Source organism: Zootermopsis nevadensis, unplaced genomic scaffold (genome assembly GCF_977971745.1).
Source record: "Zootermopsis nevadensis isolate Lab colony 2312 unplaced genomic scaffold, Znev_1.0 Znev_ptg000020l, whole genome shotgun sequence".
In the NCBI taxonomy this organism is placed as follows: Eukaryota; Metazoa; Arthropoda; class Insecta; order Blattodea; family Termopsidae; genus Zootermopsis; species Zootermopsis nevadensis.
Window position 1 is genome coordinate 3713088 of NW_028259152.1, and position 23033 is coordinate 3736120.

At 33.8% G+C, this 23033-nt stretch overlaps 4 protein-coding genes across 15 annotated transcripts in view; 2 read left to right on the forward strand and 2 right to left on the reverse strand.

Moving 5' to 3' along the window:
* Positions 1-2241: 2241 nt before the first annotated feature.
* EMC10 (ER membrane protein complex subunit 10) lies at positions 2242-8169 on the reverse strand. Its single transcript, XM_022086955.2, has 6 exons — positions 7978-8169; positions 7068-7247; positions 6023-6115; positions 5706-5887; positions 4405-4501; positions 2242-3004 (listed from the first exon to the last, which is right to left on the reverse strand). The coding sequence occupies exons 1-6, from the start codon at positions 8080-8082 to the stop codon at positions 2912-2914; spliced, it is 750 nt and encodes a 249-aa protein (XP_021942647.1). The 5' UTR covers positions 8083-8169; the 3' UTR covers positions 2242-2911.
* Positions 8170-8195: 26 nt separating this feature from the next.
* crim (QVR superfamily protein crim) lies at positions 8196-11898 on the forward strand. The gene is made up of 4 exons (XM_022086956.2): positions 8196-8359; positions 8491-8640; positions 9217-9370; positions 10239-11898. Exons 1-4 carry the CDS (start codon positions 8308-8310, stop codon positions 10360-10362), a joined length of 480 nt encoding a protein of 159 aa, XP_021942648.1. The 5' UTR covers positions 8196-8307; the 3' UTR covers positions 10363-11898.
* A 1186-nt stretch (positions 11899-13084) lies between these two features.
* Dim1 (thioredoxin-like protein Dim1) lies at positions 13085-22343 on the forward strand. Of its 7 annotated transcripts, none has more exons than XM_022086927.2 (5): positions 13085-13200; positions 13571-13677; positions 15197-15333; positions 16827-16949; positions 17470-22343. In XM_022086927.2, the coding sequence occupies exons 2-5, from the start codon at positions 13600-13602 to the stop codon at positions 17861-17863; spliced, it is 732 nt and encodes a 243-aa protein (XP_021942619.1). In that variant the 5' UTR covers positions 13085-13200; positions 13571-13599; the 3' UTR covers positions 17864-22343. The 7 variants fall into 7 exon arrangements, with proteins under 7 accessions (XP_021942619.1, XP_021942621.1, XP_021942620.1 ...); XM_022086929.2 differs by having other exon boundaries at positions 13153-13204; XM_022086928.2 differs by having other exon boundaries at positions 13175-13247.
* The window catches only part of Synd (protein kinase C and casein kinase substrate in neurons protein Synd), a 63163-nt gene continuing 57513 nt past the window's right edge, over positions 17384-23033 (reverse strand). For all 6 annotated transcript variants that reach the window (XM_022086912.2, XM_022086916.2, XM_022086911.2 and 3 more), the window contains 3 exons: positions 22340-22476; positions 21155-21309; positions 17384-19997 (listed from right to left, as the gene is read on the reverse strand). In XM_022086912.2, coding sequence (XP_021942604.1) covers positions 19885-19997; positions 21155-21309; positions 22340-22476 — 405 coding nt within the window. In that variant the 3' untranslated portion in view covers positions 17384-19884. The remainder of the gene's footprint in view (positions 19998-21154; positions 21310-22339; positions 22477-23033) is intronic.

Genomic DNA, 23033 nt, shown 5'->3' on the forward strand with positions numbered 1-23033 from the left:
CCCACATGAATAAAATCTTGACACCTGAACAAACTAACATATTTCAGTGTAAGTCATACCATTGGGGGCCATAAAAATGTCACCTTTGTAAACCTTGCCAATGTATCAGATATGGCAAACAATGCAAACTTTTGAACTGCCAGTAAAAACACCATCTGATATAGGATCCGGAAAAGCTGTGACAAAAATTTGAAAATGTATAAATTAAGTGAAAATATGAAAATGCACAATTTTATAAAATGTTGTTGACGACAATTATTATTCTAAAGCAGTTCCCAAACTATGATCCCAGGGAACACTGGTGTTCTACAAGCTGGCCCAAGGCATTCTGCTACTTAAACTGAGTAATGGTGGTCCTTTCCCAGTTCACAGAAAAATAAAATTAATGGTCAGAATTTTCTCAATTGCATATTTTTCCCAGTCATCCATCCATCCTGGAATCACTTAATTTCATCTGTGGCAGCTACCACCAATAGACAGACACTTTTGTATGCAACTGATATTTAATCATAGTTCAATAATTATCTCTAAAAGAAAGCTTAACATTAATTTGTTTTCCAGCTGACCCATTGATATAGTTGGTACAACATTACCGAGTAATTTTTGTACATTCAAATATATATGTACATCTTCTACGCCAGAGTTTTTTTATCATGGCATTACTGTGTAAATTTAATTATGTTTAACAACTTCAACAACTTAAAATATGATACTGATACTTTAATGCATTATACTGTTCTATTATCATCCCCTCTTTCAGTAGACTGATGGTTAAAAACTGGTTTACTGAAAAAGTTTTCTGCTGGTAATAATGTTCCTAGTTGAAATATCATAAAAATAATTAACTGTTTATGGTGTTCTGCAAAGAGCATCATGATGATTAGGTATTCTACAAACTGAAAAAGTGTGGGATCCACTGTTCTGAAGGGTTATGACAGTATATTACAAGTAGTATTACAAGGATTCTGGACTGTCCGTTGTACAGTATTTCAAACAGAAGCATTCCGTGTTCTGTTCAGATATCTATACAAAAGACAAAACCCAGAAACCAAATAATACTACTTATAGCAAAGATTACTCACTATGTCAGCAGTTTCAGTATTAGAAGATGCAACTCAATCAAATATGTAAAATAAATCTGTGAAAGCATGCAACTTTAGCACCATGTTACCATATAAAATGGTGTTTGTGCAACAGCAAATAAAAGAATTTATCCCAACATGCAATGAAGAACATTCAACATGGAACAACTCATACAAATTATGGCAATTTTTTCTATACAGTAAATACCTAATTTCAACATTTTAACATTGGTCATTTCCTTGGGGTGCATATACATCAGCAATTTATATTATGTAAATCTACAAACAGAAGAAATTTATATTCACATATAGTGCTGAGACTGCCAAATTTTTAGAAAGTAAAGGACTATCCTGTTTTACTTTTTCCCTTTTTTTTTCACAAGCAGTACACAAAACTTCAGAATCAATTTTATTGTGGAACACACCTAAAACTTTACTTAAAAGGAACAGAAATATCACGTGTCAGAATTTGTATCTGTATATGTAATTCCAGTATCTGTTCAGCACTACTCCTGTATGCAAACAAAACCCATTTTAAAGCACAGAACCCATTATCATGCATGAAGACTTACGCATAAACCTGGTGTGCATACAAGTAGCCATATACATACACACAATATGAAAATCAGGTTTAATAAAATTTTAAAATGCAGTACAGTAGCAGGAAGGATGTGTTTGCTGAAAATAAGCAGAGATCAACTGCAGTGAAAGAGAATTATCTCTGATGTTACTCCCAATTATGAAAACTATTTTTTCCCTACATAAAAATATGAAGCAGTGAAATAGAAGACGCCCATTTGGAACTCTTTGAAAAATGGAAGCACCACAAATAAATTTTCATTGCTCTATAAATAACGCATTATGTCTGTAACAAAAAATGTAAATCTCAAGACCAATAACAGCAGAAGCAAAGTCAATGTAACCCAGTCGATACACTTATTGATGCTTAACATGTCTGGTCTAACAAGACTTCAATATTACACAACCACCACTGGTGTGCTTTCATTTGTGGCTCAAATTCTTTCTCGCATTGTGCTTTTCAGCACACAAATACACTTTTGCAACATAAAATTCACAAACATGTTTTCTATAAGAGCTGAATTAATTGAAGTATTTCAACCAACTAATTCAGTTTATAATGCAGTGTAGAAAACTGGAATGAGTTCTTTGCATTCTTTATTTTATACTTTAAAACACAAAATAATCCATAATATGAACAAAAGGATTTAATGAATTACATTAGGCAAAATTAAAGAAGTGTTCTTCCCCGTACAAATACAATACATATCTTAAAGATGGTACTTAGCATGAATATGTTCCTCCACTCTGCAAAACTTAATAATTTCTGTAACACACTGGACAATACACTGTGACAAGGAAAATGTATTTTATTTTGTACTGACTACTTATACTTAATATATTACTGTTCACTGTTTCAGGTCTCATGTTAGAAAAAATGTATGTGCAGCTTTTTAAAGTTATATATAACATTTAATTTATCAGAAATATGAATATCCCTCTTTTTCACAGAGTTCATAATAGGTGTCAGTTTTACTGTACCATTTAATTTTTAATATCTATAAACATGACTTCATTAAGTGAAACATTTTTACCATTTCCACAGTACTGTTTTAGTTCGAAAATTCAACTGGTAGCATTTTCTTAATTTTCTACAGAGGACATCTGCCTTACAGTCTCATAACCACAACCACCTCTTAGAGAAAGCCACAGGTTAGATCAAAACACACAGGGTGCACCCAATGATCAGTGTCACCCCATGCTTGCCCCAGTGCCCTGGCAAACTGCTGGAATGTGTTGATGTGGTGACACTACCGTCCAGCTCCACCCCCACCAGCACCACCCTCTGGATTAGCAGCCCCTGACAGCACCACAAATATCACCACAGGAACTATGTACATCCACTGCAAAAATAAAAATAGAACCCATAACCAATCTAATATTAGCTTATAAATCACAGCACATGAACCAAGATGTAACTTCTTTTAGCAATCATAACTTTATTAATGGCACATTATAAACTCCAAAACTTCCTCTATAATAAACCTTTATAACACACACATAAATGCAAATTTGAAACCGATACCATCTACATGTACAAGGTACACAGACAAAATTATTACAATAAAGCATTATTACCAAGACCCAACATATAGATATAATATATTTATGTCTAATATATTGACACTAGTTTTAGAAGCCTATTTAAAATCATATTTCATCATGTTAATTCCTATCATGTAATAGTATTCAAAAGAATATTACTCTTGAGAGAAAATTTTTTCCCAGAACTGGAAGTCAAGATTTACAGTCAAGTTCTGCAACTTGTAGGCTGCTGATCCCAGGTTTGGCAACTCTGTCCACAAATCACTATTCATATTTTAAAGCAAAGAGTGATTAATTTAATTGCAGAGTTTTTAAAATAATACAAACATGTCAACATAACGCTTTATTACAATCTAACCAAATATATTTATCACACATGTTTTAATGTCTATATATCCATGGATAAAGAATAAATACTGTTCAAATTCAATACTAAGAACATCATTAACAATGCAATGTAAAAGATGGTAGCAAGGGAAATTAAAATTTTAAATATAAATGAATACACAAAAAGTAATCTTGAAAAGTGTCAAAACACCAATCTTTAGAAAAGAATTGCCAATACCAGCAGTATTAAGAAATAAACTAACTTCAGTTCTGGAACTTTCCACAGCACATGCATCACTTCTGGTAACACATGTATCTGTAGGATGAACTGAAAACAAACTTCATATACAAAATAATAAAACTGTACTTGTCTTACACAGGGTATACCATTCAAACACAGCCCAATAACTATCATACTGTGGCAAAAAAAATTATATTAGATGGCTATCTACCCTCGTAAATCTGATTGAGGAGGCCTGTAGAAATCTTTTTCAATTCTTATATCAGTATATTACTATATACACTGTCATTGTCACCCTTTATGTAGACATATTTACCCCTGCCAGCTTACAAATCTGTTTTTCAAACATAAATAATATCTTTCCAATGAGACAAAGATGTATTGCTGTGGAACTAAAAGTATCCATAACTCCTCCACAAATAGCTGTATTTTCACTTGATAAGGATGTTTGCATGTCAAAACACTGCAGTCGGATTTGCATTAATTCTGACAGTATACTCAAGTCATTACCATATTAATGTGCTTTCAGTGTTGAAATATTGCAAACTGTATAAAAAAGAAAACAATACAAATAATCACATACAAGGCTACATTAAGGACTTTCCACAGAAAATCCTCCAAGTAACTTACATATTTGGCCAAAAATGACCGATTATCTTTAATTTCTCCTCTTTCTCTTGCTTCTCGTTCCTTCTCCAGCTTCTGAATGTAAGCAGCAGTATCAGGACTGAAAGCAGTAAATGGAGAATAAATGAAAATTAAATTGAAAAACTGATACAGCAGAGTCCCAATTATCTGACCATTAGTTATCCAACGTGCAGTAAATCATAGTGAGGAATTAAATTCTATCAAGACCACACTTGCTTATGTTTAACAAAAGAAGGTGACCACTACTTATATACTACTTACTGTTCTGGCACTGGCATTACCTTGCTGCAAAGAAAATGAAGGAGGCTCACAAGAAAATACTCATTACTAATTTATTCAAAAAGTAAATACTTTCATTTACAAATTTATATAATGGTAAATACCATTTTTGTAAGATTTTCCAATTGATGCCATACTGTACTTTTTTTAAATTTAATAATATTGTAAACAGAGTTAATTTTTACATGTCTTTTTTAATAGAGTTCCACATTATCCAACATTTTTGATTATCCAACTGTCCTTCAATCCCACTCAGGTTGGATAGTCAGGACTCTACTGTACTAATAAAACAATGTATTATAATAAAAAACACCTATAAAGGAAAACAAGAGCACTACAGCCCAGATCAGATCTTGGCTTCAGCTATTTTCTGTGGTTTCCTAACAATGCTTCTTTTACAGGGATTGTTTGTCAGCCTATTGCCCAACCCCCAACCTGGAGGACTAGTCCCCTGAATTTATATCCTCCGAGGCTGGGTGGACTGGCTATACCCCTGGACACTGGGTACCTCGAGAAGGTGACTTCCTGTACTTACTATGTGAGCCCCTGAGGGGGGTTAAAAGGTTAGGAGGGGGAAAAAACACACTGTCACATGAACATGACAACATGAATCTACCTTTCCTTGTATAATAAGGTTTAATAATTTAACTGCACAAAAATGTATGCAACTCATGCTTACAATAAAATTTTACTACATGGGAATAGAATATTTAAACCATCACAGTAATGGTTCAATTGCATGTTTCTGTGCTGTATCGCCATGCCACACAACTGATGAAAGTCAAATGTGCAGTACATGAGTAATTTTACTATACCTGCTATGTTATAAAGAAGTCCCATAATGTAAAAGTTGCATAATGTCTAAAAATAAAAAAGGAGGATTACTATAACACGCCTCAAACTTCACTTTTAATTCCCCTTCATTTCCATGTGTGCATGTGTGTCTATGCAGGCCTATGTACATATGTGCAAACTGATAAGTTACTATATCATAAAATATTTACACAGGTCCTTGTTCCATGTGCTTCACAGATACGGTAGTATTGAACTGCTGCAGATGTTCATGAGTAATATGGCGCCCTTTACATATAGATGGTGAAGTTGACATGGAAACTGCAATCACTGAACCTGTATGGTCCAACGAGACTGTTAGAATGTCTGACAACTGAGACTCAGCCAATGAACACTGCAAACATAAAAACAAAATATACATATCTGTTTAAGAAAGCAGCATGATAATTTAGCCTGAGCCTTACTTCATCAGATACATTCACAAAACACATAGCAGTACAACAGTAATGTGTCCACCAACAAACCTTACCGCTTTAACAAATGTGAGAAACGATGTTTCTTTTCCATCCAATGTTTGAACAAATGCACGCAACCGATACAGTCCATCTTTCTCAGCAAGAGCCTGAAATTCAATTAGTGTTTTAACACACAATCACGTTTCTATTAAGAGGCAACAAAAAGACCTGTTTTCAAGCTTCAAAAATTTGAAATATTTGTTTAACCTTGATAAATTAACTGTCAATGAAAAGTGGTATGTCTACCACATTGTATTAAAATTTGGAAAACAGGATATTTTCATATAAATGTGGATGATACTGATCAGCTAACAGATGAAAGTGAGAATAAAACAGAATAGAATTTATTTGCATTCCACAGATCCCTTATAGGCCAAAGTCCAGGATGTATAACATGTCACAGCACAAATAAAATATTCATTTCTAATACAAATATGATAATAATTACAGCCAACTATAGTATTACCACAAAAATAATTACACAAGAAAGCATAACCACTACTGCTTCCATGTATTTATGAGAAGAGAGCATTAATTTGGGCGGGGGGGGGCGACGACAGCTGTACAACTGCTCCTCAGGACCATAAAACAGTTTTAAATAATCAAGAGCATAATATAAAATGATACTTATCAGATTACACAATGTCTTGAATTACTAGTATTCATGTCAGTCAGTTTTACTTTATCCCCAATAACTGAGTACATTGTCCTACTATATTTCCTGTGCAGTTGACAACTATTCAGCTGTTAAATTTCCTTCCTGAAAGTGTAATAACTAATGACTAACACACACTTTATAAACAGTTTACTCCTATTCCTATCCTTAAAAAGGACTTTCTGACCCATTTTATGATCACACTCCCAGCTATACTTTATTCTCCCTAAGCAGTATAGTCTATTTCTATGAAGTTTTCTAACCAAAATATTTTAAGTTTATTTAGATAACTAAATGACTTTAAATGACATGCTACTGTTTTCAGTTTAAATTGGGCAGATAACCTATTCATTTCAAAAACTGTATTTGAGCATAATTACTGAATTAGCAAATTTTATACTTACTTTCAATTTCTGCTTATCCTCTGCTGAAAGAGGAGCCTGCTGTACTGTTACTGCTCCTGTTCTTATGCTTTGAATATTAACTGTACCTCTGTCAAAAAACTGAGGTTCTTTAACTTGATCAAAGGAATGCTGAAGATTAATTGACAGTTGACCATCATATTCCACACCATCTGGCTGAAACTAGATCAGGGCATTACTGGTTCTTTAAACATAAATTATACTTGCATACAACTGGAAAAAAAAAGTTTCTCATGTGTTTGATAGTGGTATTACACACCACTACCAATAGTTTAATTTTCTCAAACAAGTGATCCTGTGATAAAGGACTGTATATTTTGTACAGATTGGCCATTCAGACATGATATTTGTCCACCTGTAACAGCATGAGGTGGAAGTTTCATTATTAAATTTTACCTAGTATAAAGATTTATAACAATGTTTAATATGAAGTGACAAAAATGTCCTGCATATAAAATTGTTGCAATGAAACACATACAATACAAGTAATAAAATCATGAATAACTTGGTGATCAAACAGCTTCATAATAATCATTGATTACCATCTTCAGAGAAAATGTGAGCATGCACATGGCCACAACTTACCCATTCACTTTACACACAAAACAGAATGTTTTTTAAAAAGGGGTATGTTTAAAGAAAGGGTATTTTTTTAACATTTGTTGTCCATTAAAAGTTCTGTAACTACAGTGACGATAACTAAACATGCACATTCATATGCACCTTATACTATCTCTAAATTTGTTCGAACCGTGCCAGACTCTTCGTGAATCTGTTCTGCCATGCAGATAGCTTAATCCGAACGTCACCTCTACACCCCATGAAAACATGATACAGCTATGAATAAAGCTTACTTAATGGTTAGTCTTCACAAAAAATTATAATTATTTACCGCAAATATCCAAGTCGTACAGAAAACAAGAAATCCGTAAACATAAAGAAACATCATAATATATACCACAACACTATGTAATGCTGATATTAAATATATTATCATTCAAAAAAAACAATCACATTTCAAGCTGTCTCCAAATGCCCAGACCATAATTAACGTCCATTTTCATTCCTTTCCACAGTTCACATACATGGGACAGCAGAATCCACAGAATACAAACATACTACAGTCTTTGGTTGTCTGTGGTGCAAAATTGTTTGTGAAGTGTTTGGTTTTTTGTAAGAAATCAGTATTTCAAAAGTTTAATTACTTAACGTATATGTAAAAATGGTGAATATATATACTTTTGTTACAGTAGCAGGAATTTTAATTACCCAAGGTAACGTTGGTGGAAATAAAGGATAGTTCCATTAAATTGGGTGTGGCGTAAGAGACCTATAACCTAAGAGTGCAAGGAAACAAGTGTTTTTATGCTTTTTGTGAATATCATTTACACGATTTTAATTCCAGCGTCTTGTTGGTCTCCGTTTAACCTTTACTGCTACCGATGTGTATCTACCCATCCTGGATGTGGAACGCCGTTTAATTGGCTTTGGTATTGGGGTGAGGTCTGCCCAGAAGTTGATGACAAATGTGTTAAGATTACTGAAAGGAAGGGAGGTAATATCCGTAATTTTTTTTATTTTGGTTTGTTTGATGGAATGAATAGTATACAGTTCCCTTTACCTGAATTTAATGTTTTCCTGTTGAACAAGGAGAATGAGGTAACTGGGATACATGGTAAACTTAGAAATGTGTGCAAAATTTTGATCAGAAAACCTGAGGTTAGGTGATGAGACCATTTGAGTAACTTGGGTATTGGTGGGAGGATAGTATTACAATGGATCTTAAGTAGAGTGTGAAAGTATGACTTGAATTGAATGGCTCAAGACAGTGTCCAGACATGTGAAAATGGTATACTAAATCTTTACATTCCTTAAGAGGCATTGTGTTTGTTGATCAGATAAGTAACTATCAGCTTCTCAAGAAGGACTTTGTTCCATGAAGGTAGTTAATTGACCTTTTTTCTGTTTTCAGAAAATTATGTTCATAATTGCAAGATGACTCGTGATATCTATTTTTGTAGTGTTGTGACTCACGTGCATATTTTAATATGGTAATTCACTTCTGATTACTCATTCTTTGTCTGATCTAATGATTTAAAATAATGCCTTGTGCATTTTAATTTTCTTCTAGCTGAAACCATAATAACTCGTGAATGTTTGAGTTCATTGAGAAGTGTACGTACTGACATCCCAGCCGATCACTATGAGGGATGCAGACCTGCTGCTAAGGATGTGCGTCTTGCTCATTATGTCAATAACTCTATTAAAGAGTTGGATATAAAAAGGTATGCATCATCACTATCCCATTTCAGATAGTTTAACCTGTGGAAGTCCTGTTATATCCTGTTCATATTTCATTACTTTTCACTTTTGACTCTAAAATATTTACCTTATATAAATTCATAATCAAATTAATAAGCCACGTATACTTATTGTTTTCTCAGTTACTGAACAGACTCAAATTCTAAGGGTCATTCTTTATTTATGCAGCATACATCTTGAAGTGTTGTTATGCCTGTGCCCAACTGTGTTAGCTATCCATGGCTGTCTATTCAGTAAATTTGCAGCAATCCTTTGAAGGACTGTAATGTACCGTGTTTATTAAATTTCAACATGATCCTGAATAAGATGTATCTCATTGTGGAAAGGTGAAAATTAGGGGAAAAGAACCCTGAATTAACATTGAATTTATTGGTGGATACTATATATACATATGTAACACACGAATTATTACATTTGTAATTTTGGTCACTTCTGCTTGCTTTTATTTATTTCCTGCAGTAAAATATTATCTCTCTGATAAGATTGGAAATGCAGTTTTGTAAGGGAAACACTGAAGATAGCTTTATAAAGTCAAAATGTCTAAGCAGACTTCTTTTCTAGTATTGTGTCATTTTTATATGGGTTAATGATCTACTGGATTATGACACAACATGACTTGAAAATTCATGATCATCCACCATTGATGTCACCTTGTATATTATATTTGAATTAAAACTTGTGAACTAAACATACTGCTTGCAATATTATGACAAGATTACTTTTTTACCTTACTGATAGTGTTTTTATTTATAGTAAATATTACTAATGTTCTGGTTTACTTTTCTTTACCCGAGTGTTATGTTAAAAGAGTTTGATTTGTATTTTATTCAGGGATCACTACGATGAGACAACTTGGTGTTTCTGCTACTTTGACAATAGATGTAATGGGGCGCCATCTAATGTTGTGTCAGTCTCACTTCTTGGAATTATTCTATATACATTAAGACTTCTCTGACATGTACAACTCTTCAAGGCATTCCAGAAGTGCTCCAGAATCTCCTTTATTTTGAAATAATACAAATGTGTATCAAGAGGACTTATTTTTTATGCAGAGTGAATATTTCACTCTAGGTGATTTTTATTTTTTCCTCGTTCTATTCATAACCACTTGATGCATTTGATCCCACTTGTAATTTTTTCATACTCTGTGCCTTAAAGGTAGTTTTAATGTCAATGATCGTCTCAATTAGGAGAATCTGTACCTAGTTTAGAGAATTATGAATAGACTGTTATTTATGCATGGGGTATCTAATTGGCAAATTTTATTTCAGACAGGTTTCATAACCAGAATATTTCTGTAAATCATATGCTTGAAGTTGAAAACTGATTGATGAATTTCTAAATTTTCCCAAATATTTGATAGTTATATGTTCTGATCATGTTGATTACATATTATATGCAGCATACATAAAAGGTGATTTGGTAAGATCAGTGATATCACAGATCCTAACTGTCATTTTTCACTCAAGATGCTCAGAATAATTTACTGTTACGAGTACATTCTAAGTTTGAATGTGGATGATTTTGTCTTTGAGTGTTTCATTCCTCATAGTCACTATAATTGAATGGATTTTCTGTTTCTAGTCTTGGAACTGATTCCTTTCTAGAAAAATAAAAATACTTTTAAAATATAAAAATGTGATACCACAACTGCAGGAAACTAAAAGTTGTGAGTTTCTTTCTGTGAAACAAGTAAATAGTTCACTGAGGTGCAGGTGTGTGTATTTCAGATAATACCAGTTCATTCATTAATGGAATCCTCAAGTGAAACAAAAACTGAAATTCATAAAATGCTCAGTTTTGAATGAAAATGGGCTTAAAATGTGTAAAATCAAGCCAGTTGTAATATAAATCAAAGAATATGTCCCCAAAAGTATTTATCTGTTGACAACTGGTACATCCGTCCATATAGTATTGTACAGATAGTATTGAACCATGTTTTGTTTAAGAGGAAGGTTGGAGGCATTTATACTTTTATAGACCATTAACCAAAATAAATAATAATATTGAATCTCATGTTGAAATATTTTTGTGTTGCATTTTATACATTAGAAGTGTCCAGTCTTTTTTGAACTACTTCTATGAATGTACATAATTGAAGAAACAATAATTTAATATGGTTTACATACAAAGAAATAGTAATACCATTTTCCTTGATAATAAGAATTTTTATTTGTCACAAGTGAAATTGTCTGGCAGTAAATATATGGCTGAAATTAAGAACAGCATGTCTTCTGCAGAGATGGTAAAATATAGTGCCAACAGGAACTGATATTCCTGTGTTATGCATGAGCAGTAGTTGTATGTTCCATTATATCAAATATTTCCCATCCATTTTTGTTAAGAATGTTTTATACTACAGAGTGTTGCAGGTTAGAACTTATACAGCAGAGATAAAGATAAATTAAACTGTAATGGCAGTCATGTTATATTTTATTCTGTATTCATTTAACTTGAAAATTTTACAATATAATTTTATCAATGGTAAAAAGTTTTATTTCATTTATTCTGTATTTCTTTATGTCTCTTTCTTGACAGATGCTCTAATTTAATTGAAGAGAGATGCAACAAAGTACCTTCCTCAAGCAGTCCTTAAAACCTTTCTAAACATAAATATTAAACCCACAGCAATAAATTAAATTAAAGTATAATAAATTCTGTCAAATCAAAAAACTCGTGGGTATGGTGAAATATCAACAACTCTACTCAGTAGCTGTGCAGACTACATTAGTACTCCTTTAAGTTATCCTTGCAATGAATCAACGACAGTAGGGGTTTTTCCAGAATTACTTAAACATTAAAAAATTAAACTTCTATATAAAAAAATTGAAAAATCATGCATATTTATCCATCTAATGATGTATTTGCATGTCTTGAACAAGTGGATTAAAGCCAATAAACTAATATTACATTTTTATAAAAAAATGTGAAATAATGTACTACCAACAAAAATTGTGTTAAACTGGGAACAGAGTACATGAATAAAATAATTTAAGAAGAAGAAAAAACAGTTTATTGGCCTACAAACTGACAGTAACTTGAATTGGAAAAAGCGTATTCAATACATTATCACCAAACTAAGCTCAGCATGCTCTGCTATGAGGACTCATCACTCAAGCAAACAAATTTTATAATATACCTACATCATTAATTTTTATTCATTAATGCTTCACTTAGCGAAATACCAGATTATTGCAACATTCGTTTCGCAAATATTTAAACCCTGAATATGAAAAAAAAAAATGGGTCCGCAGTGGCCGCGCGGTCTCAGGCGTGGGCCTTGTGCCGCTAGGTCGCTGGGATCGTGTGTTCGAATCCCACTTAAGCCATGGATGTTTGCGTTTTTCGGTGTTGTGCTGTCCTGTGTACAGGTAGAGGCCTTGCGACGGGCCGATCCCTCGTCCAAGGAGTCTTACCGAATGTCTATAGTTCAGGCCAACGAAAAGTTGGGACCCGCAGTGCTCAGGCACTTGAAGAACGGGTCGTTTCCAGTATCCCAGAATATGAAAATACTGTTTCCTGGAATACCTGTACCGAAGAGTACAAGGCAATTATGATATTTCAAGTTTAAAAAAGTATTGGAACTCTGATAGGAATTGAACGTTGGAATTGCCCAATGTAATTGAAAAACTTTGCACGATAATTTGTTTTTGTGAAATTGATGGAAATTAGATTAAATTAAACTTGTCTTATTCATTCTCTGTATTCAATCCCATTTTCTGTAATTATTTATTCATGCGCATGTGCAAGATCACGCTGTCCGTTACAGGAGCTGCTCGTGGGTTTAGAATATGTATGTATGTTGTCAGTGGCTATAGCATTGTCTTTGTTAAATTTATGGTTTGTAAAAGTGAAGGTGTTTAGAATTTATTTCGTATACGTAATGTAAAACAATTTTTCAATCCTCCAAAGAGTTCTTATCTTAGAACACGTATATTTTCATTTTAGATAGTAAGACGCGAGTATGATTTGAGGTTAATTGTCAATCATGAGTGATTAATCTTCGGTTTTAAGGTTACCTTGTATTCATCAACTAAACAAGAACACCGTACAAGTCTTTTATGATTATATTATTTTTATGAAATACTATATCTTATCATTTACCAGGATAACTTTTGTCGTATGATTTCATATTCAAAAACTTGTACTTTTGTACAATTCAGATTGCTGTTGGGTACTGTAATCAGACAACATGTCGTACATGTTAGGACATCTGCACAATGGCTGGCAAGTCGATCAAGCAATACTGTCAGAAGAGGATCGAGTTGTGGTAAGAAAATTTTATAACATCTGTAGCAACAGTGCCAGATATTATGTTTGATTTTGATAGAATACATAAAAGTAGCAAGACAGCCTAACAGAAGTCATCACAGTGTTGGCTGCTCGGGTATCGTCACCTCTCATTCTACATTTTCTACACCTGTTACTATAACATTATGTCATGCCAGAGACAAGGTACACTTCAGATTTGGTACTTATGTTTGTCATTATTGCATAAAAATTACTAATCATTGGTTTACTGTTATTTTACAACCCCCTGTGAATTAATTTCTAGTGGAGTGATGTGTTGTAAGTTATTTTTTGATGCTATCAACTGCAGCATTGAATGGTGTGCATGAACAATCATTTCAATTGAAGTTGATAGAATTGTGGACGAAGCATTGGTTGCCTATCTCAAGGTACTATACCAGCAATCACCAGAAGGGATTGTGGTAAGTCATAAAGAAACTTGTTAGGAAGAACAAATACCAGTGCCTCTTTCAATGACTCCAATGTGTTAAGTTACTACAAAATATTTTTGTATACTCAAACAGAATGCAAATGTAATGTAACATAACCTGTCACTGAATTTGGATATGTTAGATAACGTAATAGTATGTGTAGCAGCACAAAAGTATGTTTTTAATTTACTTACATATGTCAAAATTCTCTGAACAAAGCACATTTGTGATTTATTGGGCTATTTAGGAATGTGTTATCAGCTTCATATATATATGTCGTCACATCCTGTCACTATGAGCCTGTGTAGCTCAGTCAGTATAGTGATTGTCTATGGACTCGACAACCAGGGTTTGATTCGCAATGGGACAAAGGATTTTTCCTCTAGCTTCTGCATCCAGACCAGTTCTGGGGCCCACCCAGCCTCCTATCCAATGGGTACCAGGTTCCTTTCCTGGGTGTAAAGCATGGCCGGGGTGTGATGCTGTGGTCAAAAATGAGTAGGAGGTATACCCCTTCTCCCCCCAAGCACGTATAAGACATATAGTGGGACAGCTTTACTTTTTCTTTTTTATGCCCTATCACTAAGGCAACTGACCTAAATACAAGCCTATTGGTACTTTGCCCAGTGCCTTTGGGTCTACCCTTCAAGGTTGTCATTAACACATATAGGCTTGTCTTCATGTAAAATAAGCATTATTACTGTCCAATTTCATTCAGTATTCAAATGTGTCAAATTCCTTAGCAAGACTTCTTAGTTTCAGATTGAATGGATCTTTCATTGTGACATGTGAATACATGGTGAAGCTTATGGGCACGTTTGCAACTTCATTGCAAACACACCAAAATGAATCGGACCTTTTATTGTACCTACAAAACATTACCACCCTCATTTGAGGGAAGAACATAATATTTGTGATTTATATATACACACCTTTGACAACTTTATCATTTTACTTCTTATCTGTAATTATCCTAAATTTATCTTTCATAGTGGCTCCACATGTTAAATGAAAGATAAATTTAGAATAGAAGTGCATCTATAATATTACATTTGTTTATTGTAAAAGGTCATTCGATTTGGTCATGACTGGGACCCATCATGTATGAAGATGGATGAAGTCTTGTACAGCATTGCAGAAAAGGTGAAGAATTTTGCTGTTTTGTATCTGGTCGATATTACGAAGGTCCCCGACTTCAATAAAATGTATGTAATTTATATGCATATACACACATTTTTTATGTATGTATAAATACTATATGTCTGCATGATTTTAAGCTTTCACGGCGACTAAATGTTATGAATTCTTCTCAGGCAACTAGCTGTCAGGTGGTTGAAAGGTGAAAAGTTGTTTTCAAGTCTCAATCGCCCGACATGGCTGGTAGAACGAGAAAATTTTGTTATACTATATGTCTTTGATATCTTCCTATGTAATGAGGTCAGAGGGATGAATCTGATATTGGGGATTCTTTAGTATTTTAGGTAATGATTATTTTAAATGTTCAAATTACATGAGTTTAAGCTCAACTCCAAAGTTTTAAGGTGTCTGGATGTACACATGGAATTTTGATCTGCTGTGAAGTTTAGTTTGATGGAGGCTTACTTCAGTCTAACTAGAAAATATTATTTTGGTTTCATATATAAAAGGACTTTGTAGCAATTGAGTTAATATGCAGTTCCATCTCATGTTACAGGTACGAGTTGTATGATCCATGTACAGTTATGTTCTTTTTTCGAAACAAACACATAATGATTGATCTTGGAACAGGAAATAACAACAAAATTAATTGGCCACTGGAAGACAAGCAGGAAATGATTGACATAATTGAAACAGTCTACAGAGGGGCACGCAAAGGACGAGGTTTAGTGGTTTCTCCGAAGGATTACTCTACGAAATACAGATATTGACTTTTTATTTATATTTATGTTTTTTGATTGTGTCTGTCCACATATTTGTTAGTGTGTTAACTGGTAACTGTGATATGAGTAAGTGACAATAGCCAATTTCTTGAGAAAAATAAAATACCAAATTGATGTTGAATGGGAATGTAGTTTTATCATATAGTGGATGCTGATGTTATAGATACTCAGATAAAATACATTTTGAACATTCACATGTATCACAACATGAACATTTCATTAAAATAGGCTGTAACTAGTTTATTAAATAAACCAGCACAAAAGAGGGTTGCAAAACAAAAATTAAGTTTAATAAGATATGAAAATTAAAGTTCTACAGATTATTTGAAACTCATAAGCTATGTAGACCATATCTATGTGTATAAAAAAGAATTTAGTCACTTGTATTCATCACACGTATTTTATTTGTAATGCAGTCACTTTTATCAGAATTGATGTTGAATAGGAACCCATCTTTCCCATTAGTTGATGGCTCACTGGATTGCAGTATGAAAGTGAATTTAAGCATTTGGGTACAAACTGTTTCAGTTCTAGGCGTTATTGTAACAATGGATTAAAAACACATAACTTCTTGTACAGCCATACTCTTAACACATTGTTAAACACTAGTGTTGTTTCAATCCCCACATTTGACTCTAGGGGTCTTAAATAGGTGAACAGATTTATAATTTCTGAGATATTTGTGGCAGTGGAATATTTTAAAGGTTCATCCAAGGTTACAATCTAATATTCTGGATTACTGAGCCACCTAATATCCTGGTTGTGTGCCAACGTTTCAGAGGAACAATGCCCGTCTTCAAAAAGAAGAGAGAGGCACTATATCCTGCAGAATGTTACACAGCACAACCCAGAAGACCACAATATTCCATCACCGTGGAAACCTCAAATTCTACATATCCAAGGTTAGTCTGCAGGAACAAGCAGAGGCATCAAGAGGGAACACTGCAGATTTTCCCATAAAAATAATATCTCTTATGATACTCCCTGCCTGCAATATTTGTATCGCCACTATAATAGGTAGGGTTAGAGATGTGGGTAGCTTTCTCTAGCCTATTAAATATAGTAAACCAATCTGACAGTTACTAGTTGTGGATAATTGAACATGCACAAGATTTCTAATTGATTTAATCCAGCACAGTATATGTGCATGTTACTCATCTCATGGTTCTCAATTTTTGTTTGGTGCAGAGCTGGGAGTATTTTTCCAAGCTGACACTAAATCATTTGTTAATTATTCACATTTTATACATATATATATATATATATATACACACACATATGTAAGCAAAAGTTAACAGGAAGTAACAGTAAGGTTAAAATAACTGAAGCACATGAAAACAGTATACATATCTGTATATAAAGCATATCATCCAAAGGTTTACATAGCCAAATGGCAATTTACTAAGTTCTATATGTTCACAGTTTTGGGAATACGATGACGACAATGATGACAAAGATGTCGATTGTTCTCTTGCATGCAAAGAATCACATCAATCATCCTGTATACAAACCTGCACAACAATTTTGTATGGATATCACTAACCAAATGTTCGTGGAATGGTATCACCTTATACTAATGCAGTTATGTAAAAAGGTTGAAAGCATAAAGTTACTAAGACAGTACCATTTTCATCCCACAAAGTTAAGTTCTGTAGTCATTGAAGGGAAAGATACAAATATAATAATTATCAAGATCTTCCAGTTTCTCAAAATACCTGCGAATATAAATTATGTTTCATTATCACAACACACTCCTATTATAACATTTTTATCTAAAATATACAAAAGCCTGTTTTACTGGAGGTTCAGAGGATAGACAGCACAGGCAAAGTTACTGGAACAACCATTAGTTTCTCAATTCCTTCCCTCAGCCCTCAAGTATAAGCTATACACTGAGTTTCACATAATTATATTTACATAATTACATAGTGGATAGTTAACATTCATGTAGGCCTATCAGTGATGAAGTATGATACTTGCATTTAAACTGGCAAAATATTTGTAAATGTATTATATATGAACACTTTTTATAAAAATTATCCATGCAATATATCTAGTCTGCTCTGGCCCCATAAGTTGCTTTCTTAGATTCATCTCAATTTTTAACCAATATTAATCCCCATGACTTATTATTATTCCTCCAATTCTCATGCACATACCAGTAACTTAAAAACAAATTTCCTGAACTCAAGTTTCAAACACCCAAATCAAGTCATAATCACCAACAATTTACTTATTTAATGACTGTGTCTAATTTGTCTCCAGTTTTAACTGTTTTAGTTACAAAGAAGCTTAAATATTTATGATGAAAGTTTTATCACAAAATGAGAACATTCAGTTACAAATTAGTATTACATCTGACATGTCACTGAAAAGAAAACTGAGCCACATACAGGAATATGCTACCTTGAAAAGAATTTCATGGAAATTGTGAGGGGATAAAAAAGGCAGTGTGTATCTGCTGCTCTTTGTACACGACTACAGTCCACCAATCACTGTAATAATCACGTTTCAAAATCGCACTGCAGTGAAGTGTATCACTTTCCTTAAATATACGCTACACAACCAATGCACAAGTATTCTAGCTCTTGATGAGTAGAACTCTTCAATACATTCTTAAAAACATTTCACAGTAAGTAACAGCTAAACCAAACAATAATTCAAAATGTCAACATGACAAAGAGCACAAATGCATTTCAATATTTTGATGTACTCTTTTATAGAATTAGTAGTAATTTTATGGATGAACAACATAGAATGTGTGAAGATAACCCACCTAAAACCAGGAAGAATGTACACTTTAACATTTTTATACTTTAATTTGTTAATTAACAGATCTGAAACTCAACATATACATGATATTTAGAACTCAATCTCTCATTTATATGGATCTTCAGTACATGTATTGGACTCAATGGCAAACAAAGTCATACACTGAAAATATTGCATTTATACATGGCCAACTGGAGTAACACAACTCGGGTAGTGTTTTCTGTGTGGAACTTCATCAATTTGTGATATGTTCTTGTTAATGAAGTATTCTTGCAGCACTGGGGGGGGGGGGGGGATGTAACGGTCAGGAGCACAAATTGGCTGGGCCAATCAAGAGTGTCTTAATCTCTCACTTCACTTTCAGAACTTACACAACTATTTAACAATCACTTACCTCAAGAACAAGAAACTGCTTTGCTCATATTGCAAACCTATTACAGGACCATAAAAATCAAATCCAATTTCCAAAAGTCTTTATTCAGATTGGATATATTATGACTTTGAGCAGAATTAGCTTTGGTTTATCAGTACTGATCAAAACCATAGCTTGTTGCATGTTATAGCAAAGTTATTCTCAGACCAAAATACACTGAGCAAGGGAGCTTTCTTTTGAACTTTAAATTAGTAAGTTTACATAAAATACTGTATTATGCTCAGAATGTCATTCTTAACTTATCCCACAAGTAGGATATTATGTTGAGCAAACATCAAGAGAAAGGAAAAAAACAGCAGCAGTAAAACTTTTCTTCCCAGGTTTATACATATGGAATGTTACAAACATTGCAACATTTAAAGTAATTTTTATATTGCATTCTACATATTTCATTTTCCTCCATGGTGAATAACTCCATACACTCAATCTAAAGTATTCTAGTCAATACAATACTTAAAACAACAGTTTACATGTCACCATACACATTAAACTGCATGAAGCAATTTCTTATTCTTCAAGATTCCAATTGAGTATGTTCCCATAAATTTTGTAGCATATGAAAAGGTTTTGTATACAATGGCCAGCATTCCATTTGGGAAGGAAGCACTTTGTGTAAAGTTTTAATAATCGAGTTACTGCGATACCACTTCGACATAATTTGCTGGGTACAGACCCACACGTCCATCCTTCCTGCCTTTGCACCATCCCTGTTCATCTTCATCTTCTAACTTCTCAAATACATCTCCTGTAAATAGAATATTACTCTAATAATGTATTTTCCAATAAATAACATTATTAATGCCATTAGTTGCTGTCTCACACAGAACTTTTAAACTGATGTTCCAAACAGTACTTAAGACAATATTAACTTTAACCACCAGATACAAAATCTGTTCCATTATACGCCATCTAGGCACTTGGGGGGGGGGTGGAGGTATAGCTCCTACTCATTCTAGAGAGGGGTGAGTGGTTAGCATCACGCCCCGGCTGCGCTTTACCCCTGGGAAAGGACCCCGATACCCCTTGTATAAGAGGCTGGGTGGACCCCAGAACTGGTCTGGATGCATAGGTTAGAGGAAAAGTTCTCTGCCCCTGTTGGGGATTGAACCTCATCATCCAGTCCACAGTTAGGGAAATTATGTTATAGGCCATTCTGTACTGCAAGCATCATAAATTGTAAACTGTGGAACAATGTACATATGTGAGCTCAGAAGCTACATGCTGGAGCCACCTATGGATTAAGTGAAGGTTGTACAAACTTATTTCCTCTTTTATCTACTGGTTAATGCAAAAATACAAAGTTTTCTTTGGAATTCTTTTTAGCATTTACATTTTATGTTCCAGTGAATTTAATATGGAAATTCACAATTCATGAACTATAAAGGTCACACTTAAAAGATACACAAATTGATCACAGTATTAAAACGAAGTTTTTAATCAGTGGGAAAAAGGGACAAGGGAGAAGTTTCAGGAGTATAGTAAGGTAAAATGGGGGGGGGGGGGCTTTGGTCCACAGTTCAATCTTCAAACACTAAAAACTATCTAAAGAAATGTACATTTGATGTGTATGTTCCTGGTGATACTAAAAGCACTGTAGTTTAAATGTAAAATGGATAACCAAGAGAGTTCCTGTATTAGGGTTATGGAAACATTCATGTTGACAAGGATAGACAGTGGTTTCAATTGACACAAATTTGAAAGTAAGTCATACCTATGAGAACTCTTCACATAAACTGTCACGATACAAGTGTTTTGTTGAAGATACCCCCACTCAAAATTCATCCTTGTGGCATTATCATCAAATAAGTCAGGTTTGGAAATTTAGTTTACATTGTACTTTCACTGACTGCTACTGTATGGTTCAGAAGTTAAGTTTACTCCACATGGAGACAATTCTCCCACCTTGTCTAAAGCTGAGTTCATCAGACTCTGCTCCCTCATAGTCATACAGAGCCTTGACAGGAACACCTGGCTCTCCTGTGTCCACCAAAGCCTCTCCACCTTCCTCATCCCATTCTTCTTCCTCAAATGGGTTTGCTTCAGATCGTGTCCCATTCCTGTATGGAACAATTAACATAAACATAAAGTGATGTAAGTTTACAACTTTAATGTCTGGGTCATTTAGTTACCACCCATTATGAAACAACAGAAACTGTTGTGTAGAAATACAGGTTTTAAAATCTGGTACTATGGGACTGCCAGCCAGGGGTTGAGAGTTGGCAGTATACTATTACAATGCATGGGCATGGCTGATAAAGGTTAACCCTTCAAGGCATATGTTGTTAACATCAAACCAACTGCAGTATCATACTTCAAACATTGTACTTCTGACATATTAGATTTTTCAAACAGTCTTGAGATGAAGAAGTGAGCAACTGTTGCAATGGAAGTGAAGTAGATGCTTCCGATTCTGATGATAATGTTTCTTCTATGATAAAACAAGAGTTTAAAACTATAATTATATAGCATGAACATTTCACTGGATTCTATTTGAGCAGTTTTTAAAATACACAAAAAAGAAAAATTATCTGCAAAAATACTGGCGTGAATGGTTAAAGGAAATGACACAAGTTTTGGAACTTAAAACACGAATCAAAACAACAAAATGTCTTGGCAGCTTGTTGTTACAGCATGTTTTCAATTATAACTCTCAATTTTATGGTATACTTTGAACCAGTTTCCTTTAAAATTGACAAAGTCAAAACACCTGGGAACAGCAACAATGAAATGATTTCAGGTTGGGTTTCAACCTGACCAAATCAGACCATTCCTTTATAAGCTCCTTTCAACCTTTGGAAATGTTCTGTTTACAAGCTTGGAATGAAAATTTGTACACAGTGGTTTCCTGTTATCCAAATTTTTCTCACAGGTGATAATCACTGTTCCAACTGGAACTGAAGTGAACTGTTTACAGACATGTCTCCAGTATTCCAAGTCAATTCAAAAGTGTGTATGACAAGAAGTAAAATGGTGATTTGTAACTGTATAAAATATTATATAAATTTGTGGAAATTTAAAAAGTATCAAATCTTGTACCACAAGAGGCTGAGACAGTTCAGAATTTATCTAACATGATGGACAGCTTACGTGATGGTCGATGTTCTGTTTGCACTTTCCGTTTTCTCCTTTGGCTTCCCTTCAGTTTTTGTTTCTGAAGTTACATCTGTAGATATAACCCTTGATGTAGACTTTCTTGATACTTTATTGTTAACAGGGGGAAACTCCTGCAAAGGAACATAACATACTGTTAATGGTCTTGCTGTTAATTCAAGGCACTAATATTTTCATAACTATGCATTAAAGGTAATAATGAAAATAAAACAGCCATGTCTTGTACTGACCGATCTTCAGAATACCAACTTCTAATGTGCAATGTGTGTGTGTGTGTGTGTGTGTGTGACCATTCAGTTCTTGAATTTATTTACACCATTTTAAAGAGAAAATGATTTAAAATTCATCAAAATTAGAATGTAACTTTCACTTGCCCATTTATTTGGCTGTGGTACCTCCTAGCACAAAAACAGAGCTAAACTTTTATGTCAGGCCAGATAATGCTTGTCTGTAACGTGCAACCTGTAACTGCATATTTCATACATGCCAAAGTCCGTGATCTGAGGTAGTAAAACATTCTGAAATGCCAGGGAACTTGCACATTCTGCTTTGCTGAAGGAGCCAATGCATTTACAATCAATGTACACCAAGAAGTCAAAGAATAAACAGCTAGATCCACTGTAATGTACTTAAAAACCCTATTTTAGAAAAATCACAGAAATATATACTG

What these genes read in the sequence shown, in the direction of transcription:
- EMC10 (XM_022086955.2), bottom strand. Translation starts at nt 8,082, where the DNA reads ATGATAATATATTTAATATCAGCATTACATAGTGTTGTGGTATATATT. An exon ending in GTACGACTTGGATATTTGCG is followed by an intron (nt 7,248 to 7,977) that starts GTAAATAATTAT and finishes GCCCTGATCTAG; the next exon opens with TTTCAGCCAGATGGTGTGGA. An exon ending in TTCTCACATTTGTTAAAGCG is followed by an intron (nt 5,888 to 6,022) that starts GTAAGGTTTGTT and finishes TTATGTTTGCAG; the next exon opens with TGTTCATTGGCTGAGTCTCA.
- crim (XM_022086956.2), top strand. Translation starts at nt 8,308, where the DNA reads ATGGTGAATATATATACTTTTGTTACAGTAGCAGGAATTTTAATTACC. An exon ending in AGGAATTTTAATTACCCAAG is followed by an intron (nt 8,360 to 8,490) that starts GTAACGTTGGTG and finishes TTTTAATTCCAG; the next exon opens with CGTCTTGTTGGTCTCCGTTT. An exon ending in AAAGAGTTGGATATAAAAAG is followed by an intron (nt 9,371 to 10,238) that starts GTATGCATCATC and finishes TATTTTATTCAG; the next exon opens with GGATCACTACGATGAGACAA.
- Dim1 (XM_022086927.2), top strand. Translation starts at nt 13,600, where the DNA reads ATGTCGTACATGTTAGGACATCTGCACAATGGCTGGCAAGTCGATCAA. An exon ending in CAGAAGAGGATCGAGTTGTG is followed by an intron (nt 13,678 to 15,196) that starts GTAAGAAAATTT and finishes TTATTGTAAAAG; the next exon opens with GTCATTCGATTTGGTCATGA. An exon ending in GTCCCCGACTTCAATAAAAT is followed by an intron (nt 15,334 to 16,826) that starts GTATGTAATTTA and finishes CCAACGTTTCAG; the next exon opens with AGGAACAATGCCCGTCTTCA.